General features: G+C 31.9%; 1 protein-coding gene across 1 annotated transcript; it reads right to left on the reverse strand.

The window, feature by feature from the left end:
* Positions 1 to 2,130: 2,130 nt before the first annotated feature.
* On the reverse strand, positions 2,131 to 5,638 carry LOC134243271 (uncharacterized). The gene is made up of 2 exons (XM_062725503.1): positions 5,494 to 5,638; positions 2,131 to 4,635 (listed from the first exon to the last, which is right to left on the reverse strand). Exon 2 carries the CDS (start codon positions 4,632 to 4,634, stop codon positions 2,574 to 2,576), a length of 2,061 nt encoding a protein of 686 aa, XP_062581487.1. The 5' UTR covers position 4,635; positions 5,494 to 5,638; the 3' UTR covers positions 2,131 to 2,573.
* Positions 5,639 to 8,287: the final 2,649 nt, after the last annotated feature.

The following is an 8,287-nucleotide window of genomic DNA, read 5'->3' on the forward strand; positions in this document are numbered from 1 at the left end:
GAAGTGTCGGTCTGTAAAAACAAAGACAACCTTACAAAGAAACAAAGCTTTAGCATGCAAAACTATGCAAACAATTTTAAAGGAATTTCTGAAATAAAAGACTAGAGAAGAAAAAAGATGGAAAAAATATCACTCCACGTGGCGGTCACAGTTTACACCATGTACCTTTATAAAGGGCTTTAGGAAACGACTGATGACATGTTTAGACTTATGTATATGTACATGTACATATTATGTATATGTATATTCACAACCTTTCCTTTGATCCCATACTGTAAACACGAGAACGATGGTATCATATAAAATAAAAAAAAAGATTGAAATGAAAACAGATTGATCGATGGATACTACCAAATTTATATGGCTATTAATACCAATGAAACATTCTTAATTTGCTATGATACCTACGGAATTTATTAATGCGTTAAAAGTGTTGGATTCCAATAGGTTTAAGTAACTTTGGTTGTTTACTGAGGATGCCATTGTTAAACTTAAAATCTCACAAACTGCAAAACTTAGCAACAAGACACACCAAAATGGTTCTTCTTTAAAGAATCAGACCGTAGTATTCATGATAATTTTTGGCTAGCCGATGTTTGATTTCAAACTACAGCACTGAATTATTTTGTTAAAATTCAAAATAAATCCTTAAAAGGAGGGATAATTGCAATAAAATGTAAAGAATATTGCAATTAAATTGCGATTAAACGCAAAAAAATATTGCGATTAAACGCAAAGTTTTGCCTTTAAACGCAAAGTTTTGCAATTAAACGCAATAATTATTGCGATTAAACGCAATAAAAATATTTCTCTCTGTGAACTGGCCAGTGATACCAACACTATAGGGATATTGTCTTAATTCTGTAAAAATTGCATTAATTTTTAAAATACAATAAATATGATAAATCCCACCTTAATATTTTCTAAAATTTTCTGGATGTATATAATATTACGACTTACGTGTATATATCATGTATACGGCAAAAACATTTCACACGAAAATATATTAAAAATCTTATTTCATCTTAAAGTTATTGAAACATTATTATATTATATATTACACTGTATATTGAAACAATATTATATCATTCTTGAAAGGTTTGATTGACACATCCTTCAACTTTTAATAATTTTAATTTAATTCCAAATTAAGAAAAGTGGCAATTTTGTTGTGTATATTAATAATTATTAAGTCTCAATATTTTTTTTAGAATAAAAATATTTTTAATATGTTTTTGTGTGAAATGCTATTGCAATATATAAATCGTGATATTATACAGACAATTTGAGAAAATATTAACTTCAAATCCGTGCCTATTCACCTTTGAGTGCTGAATGGCGTTTTCCTGCTATTTTTTAGTCCGTTATTTCCCAGTCATGAGGAAGTATCTGTAGATATATCGACTAGATATAATCACGTATGTTATTTAAAAAAAATTCTGACGTCATCTTTTGATAAATTTCTTTTTATCCTGCACGCCGTCCAAAAAGTTACCTGTACATGTGGGTGTCAAATAAATTCAATTTATTGGACATCAACAAGTTACATTAAAATGAGAACAAAGGGCGAGATACATAAATTTATTAAAAAGCACTGATGGCAATGATAAATCTAACAAATTAATATTTACGTATACAATATTGAAAACTAGTAGCGTATTAAAATTGTAAATATTTCACTTAATTAAATCCTTTTGGAAATGGTACAAATAATCCACAATGATTTGAATGTTGCAAGAGAATTTGTGACCCCGATCATAATTTTCCCAAACGAAGTGTTCATTACTAATAGCTAGATTCATTTCACAACAATTGGGACACAAATCATTCGCGGGATTTTGTAGACACACACATGTCAGAAAATCAAAAGCATGTTTTTTTAAACACAACCTAGGGCTTTTTTCTTTTTTAAGTATCCATTTTTCCGCCTTTAACTATTCCGTTCATGAAATTGCAACTGAATTTGTATGATTTTTCGTTCGGAGGTTTTGGGACAAGTTGCCATATATAAATCCAGCATAGAAATATTTATCATACAATTGAAATTCAAAATTATCGAAAATACAAAAGTACAGTTTCAACAGTTTATAGATCTGTAGATCTTCCAAAAAACAAGAAAGATACATCAGAATGAAATTTTTATGAGGTCAGGAAGGAAGCAAATGATTGAAAAACATTAAAGATTTTTTGTCAATTTATTCGAATTAACAGATTCTCCAAATAAGGGTCAAAACCCACACATGGCCATACAGCAAATCCCCCACCATTGTGAAACAGAAACAGCACTTAACGGGTTAAACCCCATCGGGTGACCTGACAAGCTCGGATTCGGCGTGACAAACTCCTAACAAGATGTCACAGGTCATTTTAGGGAAGGTGATTCCATTGGTGTTGAAATGCTGAAGCAGGTTCTTGGAATTTGGAAGGTAGACCAAGTTCTTTATCCGGACAGGTTTATCAAATCTGTTATATACATTCTCACAAGTACTTCCATTTATATTTTTTTTTTCATTTTATCCTATATCCTCCTTCTTTGACATAAAGCAAAAGTAAAATGATAACAGAAATTTATTTCATACTCTTTGATTTCTACTAAGTTGATGCTGTATATGATAAATTCTTGCATGTGTTGCCCTCTGTATTTTATGTTGTGGATCCTGTTTCAGCGATTCTTGGTAGGATTGTAAAGCCCCGTGAAATTCCCCAATAACTTGCTGACAGATTCCAAGTATCTGCCAGGATATGTCTCTGTGTTTTGTTGGTACATACCTTCCATCATCGTAAAGGAGCAGTGTGTGAAGGTCTGTCAGTGACTGTAGATACTGAGATCCTGTCCCAAGGCGGTAGTTTGATAAAACAGACAGCATTTCTACCAATACAAATACTGGATAAAGTATAGCTTCATCATTCGGTGATTTTAATTTGGTCTCTTCTTGTTCTAATATTAATTCTTCAATGTATTGTATCCCAAGATAAAACTTAATATCCACAACCCAGGCGGCTTTCATTTTTCTAGACAAAGACAAATTACTTATTTCTTCACTATATCTGTTTCTGTCTACTGGTTTGGCGTAATACAAAATAAAGTGTTCTAAAAGTCTTCGTTTCATCAGATTAGAAACACCAAGTGCTTTATTGTATCTACCTGTCCTATAGTAATACAATGCTAAATACAGTGAATGCGAGATGGTTCCTATCCGTGACGACAATTTTAACATGTTGCACAGCATTTTTCCCAAATTATACATATGTTTATTTTTATAATGTGATGAATACTTTACAATCACAAAAGGGGTCACTGCAAGAACATCAGCTGTACACCACTGTAATGTTAATGATTTGTAAGGTGACAGTGACGAATTTAACAATGTGACCACAGATTTTAAAAATAAAAATAAATAACATTTTTCTAAATGAATTTCTTTTAATTCTTCTAGTGTACGCAAATCTTTACATGCACATCCAATTTCGTGACACATTCCTGCAGTAAATTGAATCCTACATGGACGGCTGAGGGCTGGCTCTAGGATAGATCTGAGTATAGAGCTAAGCAGAAGGCAGGGCAAGCCCATTCTGTAATACTGGTTAAGTTGATCTAATAAAGACTCACGGGCAATGCCGATAATCTTGTTCATAAACATATTGTTTTGTTGAATAAAGAAATTGGCAAATTTGCCACGGTTTACACACTGAACGAGGTATTTAAAACACTTGCAAAAGCATTCCAGTAGATTGTTAGGACTCCAATTCATATGTCCTACCTGTATTAACCAGAACATTGTAGTCTTCATGAAGTAAGAACACATTAATGGTTCTTCCACGTTCTTATTGATTACGTCTTTGAGAAATATTTTTAGGAGTCCATAGCATATAAACTGGGTATGATTCATAGTGAACACTAGTTTTTGTTCGGCAAGAGAAAAGGACAACCTCCAATCTAGCGTATATGCAATAGTAGAGCTTTTACTTCCAATAGCCACACAGTGGTAATTATCGTTTAAGATATCTTCAAGCACACTTGCAGGAGGCCATTTGTGTCTGAGGCATCTTTCAATCCAATGATTTGTACCACGTGGCCAATATTTGCAGGCAAAACACAGCGCCCTGTCAACTTCAATAGATTCATGCAGGTAACCACTGGAACATGGACCATGTTCATGAGCATTCTGGTACTTTATACCTCTAGAAAATTCTTCATGGGTTACCTGCCTCCAGAATAAGCTTGAAATGTAAATCCGATCATTTAAAGGAACTAGTGAAAAGCAAGCGTATCTAGGACGTGTAAGAAGCTGTAGTCTAACAAATCCAGGTGGTGTATCCGTGTCATCCATGAGAACAATGTCAAGATCTGATGAAACATAATCCCTTAACTGAGAAATGTCATTTATCAAGAAACAACGGTCACACTTCCACAACATGTAATCCCAGTCAGATGTTTTAAACCTGAATCCTTCTCTTCTACTACCGCTTAACATTCCTCTTCCTCTACATTCATGTTTACCGGTATGTATATTTTCCTCTATCATGTCCTCCATGTCCAGCACGTCCCTTCTGATGGTCACTTCTGTCGGTGTCCCAATCTTAGCACACAGACCAACATACAGGATCTCTGATAGACGGAGACTGTGGTCCATTCTGTAAATTAAGCAAGAAGAAGGGTAAAGACGCAAAATAGTTTAAAAACATAAAAGAAAAAAATTTACTTTTTAATACAGGATCTCTGAAAAACGGGAAATATGGTCCAATCTTTAAATGAAGAAAGAAGAATAATTAAGCAAAATAGTAAACATATGAGAAAATAAATTTACTTAAAAAATCATTTTTAGTGTGGTTATGTTTTCTATGAAATAAAAATTTTAAAATGCCTACTTACATGTAGCTTTTATGTGTTTTAAATATTAAATTTCTTTTCACATAATATTAAGGCTTTAAATTATCTCTTTAAATGTGAAATATGAATTTAAATGTTTAAATTGAAGAGATTTAAAATAGCTTGTTAACATGTGCTATGTAAGTTTTTGATGCAAGTGAGTTAATATACACATATACCATTGTTGGCAACAGAAACATTTTCGACATGTTTTCAACTTTACGGAAAATTACCGGCCGGTATTTTAAAAGAAAGTTTCAAATTGTTTAAGCAAATATTATTATACTTTGAAATTATAAAATAAATAATATTATAAATCATTTATAAAATTTGACATTGCAATAAATTAAAATTAAAGGTCAGCCAAACTGAAAAGCTTAAGCCTGTCTCGATTTCTAATGTTACCTCGGTTTTTAATATCTCATGCAAAAGACGCACACCTTTCATAAATTTAAAGGTGATAAGCATTTGTCGACGAAAATCCACGATTTCCCGATTTCCATAATAAAAAAAAATGGGTACTTACATGTACATGTATATACATGTTCAAATTAAGTGAGCACTCGACTCACTAAGCAGCCATTGCCTTTCAAGATCAGTTTAAATCAACAAATGTCACTTACCTGATTTATGTTGTTAATTTATATTGCTACCATTAAAGCTGTAAATTCCAAATATTTGATAAAATACAATGAATCGTATTTTTAATTTCATGAACGGCCATAATTTGTTGTATGCTGAGAAAAGGACTGTCTTCGTTCAAGGAAATACAAGAATGTGTAATCTTGTAGAAAACATCTGGTAACTGAAAAATTTAAAGTGTTCTAAATATAAATACCCCTGCTTTAATTTCACAGAAATTGACAAATTGTTCAGTAGGGGAATAAACAAATTTTGTTTGATCATAAGTTGTCCAATCATATCATTTAAACGTTTCCCCATCGATGGGGAATTTTCTTGTGTCAGAAATAAGTGTCTCGTTACTATTTAAAGACTCGATTCTAAAATCAGTTAAAGTATGAGTATTTTTCTTGCAATAAATATTTAAAGACACATTCATGGGATTTTTTATTTTAATGATATGTGAAAAATTAAACAAAGTTGAATTCAATTTGGAAAGTTTACATGAATAAATAACATAAGTTCATTTCCCTGCTGCATTTTTTTTTCGTGAATTAACACAAGTGATTAGTTTCACGTTGTTAATAAAATGTACCTTTCAAAATTGATAATAAATTATTTTTTTCGTCAATTACTTACTAGTAGTAATTTGATAGATTGTTTTGGTTATGATAATATTAGTTTATTTCTTAAAGCTCATAAAAATTTAAGTTTATTGCATAAATCTGAATTACTATCTCCGAAAATTTGAAGACTACTCGCTATTACAATTTTGTTACCAATGCAACAAGAGGCACATTTCAAAGTCAAAATTCATATTACTCAACTTTTTAAAATGAAGAATACCTGAACAAAATTATAAAAAAAAATGTTTCACGTACCCTATATTTTGTTTGAGCCGATATTTTATTTTCATCAGTTTAAAATTCTTAGGCTTACTAGTATTAAGAATAAAAAAAAATATCGTAGAGCTAGCACTCGTATGATGTTAAACATATTCAAAATTTCTGAATAAAATAAACTATTTTTTATTTGAATATGAAAACTTAAAAAAAAAAAAAGCCTTCTCCTTTATGGTAAAAGTTCCCATAACATTTTGGACTGTTTTCATTCCACAAATGTGTATATTTAACAAAATTGCTGTTACATGTATATGGTCAATTCGATTATATGCTACATGAGGAGTATAAAATTCAAAGACCCCGATTTAAGGTATATATTGTACTTCAAAGGTCGCTAAATTATCATATTGACTGACCCCCCCCCCCCCCCCAGCAATAATTGTTTTATTTTATGATTCATGAATTAAATGTAAATGATATCAATAAACAGTTAACCACCTTCTTCTTTACATTTGCTAAGTCCTACTAGTAGCTGAATGCAATAAGAGATCAAAGTACTGAAAGTACTCATGGGAGTTGAACATTGTTATCTGAAATAGGGGATCAAAGACATAACCATTCGTATAAATTTGGAATTTTAAAAATCTAATTTTAGTTGCTTTGATAAAAAAAGAAAATAATAGGCTTGGCTCTTTTGTAGTAAATTTCTTGAAAAGTGGCCGGGTTAGCAGCATTTTCTCACGGGCACTTGGAGTCTGGACCCCCTTTACAACTTTTTCTTTTTAAATATGGGGTCGAGTCACCTTTTTCCTATTTCTATGTTCTAATATGCATACATGTTATCGATAATGTGACCCCTTTGTGTCTGTGAGATGTTTTTGAATATTTTTTTTTGACTGATTCATTTTATGCATTTTTGGAAGAATACATGTACCAACTGTAAAATATTTTGAAGTCACAACAAAAACGATTTCTTTTAACTTCAGGTTTTCTTTTAGGGCTAAGGTACGGTTATCGTTGGGGATTAAGATACATTAGTGGGGGACCAGCATTTCATTGGATATTTAAGTCTAAATTAAAAGAAAATATAATAACTTTCCGAAGAAAAAAAATGGTGGTGTCTCCTGCACCCTGACCCCCCCCCCCCCCAACTACCTTCACCCCCTAAATAACACGTATATATATTCACTAATGTTATGTTTACTTGAGTGGAAATCGGAAGCTAACGAATAGCTTTTGAAGAGTTTTCCCCATTTATTTTTAGAACCGTGTAAAGAAAATAAATGTCTTTATTATGATTCAATGATTCCTATCTTTCTCATTGGCTGATATCCAAATGTAGAAAAAATACTACATTATATTCACCAGCACGTGATTTTCCAGCAGAATATAAGGATTTATTGTAAATTGATCGATCTAAAACCGATCGGGGAATTCCAACTTGATACAAGTAGTTTTTGGAGAGCTATTTTATGGGCTGTATATTGACTAATATTAGAAAATAAAATGATAAAATTTGGGGTGGGGTACATATAATTAGAGGGGTGCCTTCTTCCAATGCTTTTTTTTTAACTTTATTTTTAGTTTTTTGTTTTTTACCTTTTTTAGCTGCCAGTTTTCTTTGATAATCTGTCTTCCTTTCAGAAGCTATCCTATAAAAGAACCTTTCCTTCATGACAACATCTTCGCTAGCCAAGGGTTTTCGGTCCGCACCGTTTATGGGGAGCGGTGCGGACGAAAACGCTTGGCTAGCGAAGATGGACAATCCGCTATTAAAGAAAAGAAAAAGAAATATTTTCATTTCTAATTTTTTTTCTCTGGAGATGATTTCTTAGCCAGAAGCTTAGGAGGCCTAATATGCATGTAAATCTCTTGTGCATCTGTGTTTGTGTTCGATGCTATATGGAGGACAAATGTCCATGTAAAATCTCTTGCTGCTGTTTTTGAGTTTGAC

The sequence above is a fragment of the Saccostrea cucullata genome, unplaced genomic scaffold (assembly GCF_032062105.1).
Source record: "Saccostrea cucullata isolate Sc308-1 unplaced genomic scaffold, CSIRO_AGI_Scuc_v1 ctg6095, whole genome shotgun sequence".
In the NCBI taxonomy this organism is placed as follows: domain Eukaryota; kingdom Metazoa; phylum Mollusca; class Bivalvia; order Ostreida; family Ostreidae; genus Saccostrea; species Saccostrea cuccullata.

Excerpts from the sequence above, each read along its gene's own strand:
- LOC134243271 (XM_062725503.1), bottom strand. The coding sequence starts at position 4,634 with ATGGACCACAGTCTCCGTCTATCAGAGATCCTGTATGTTGGTCTGTGT.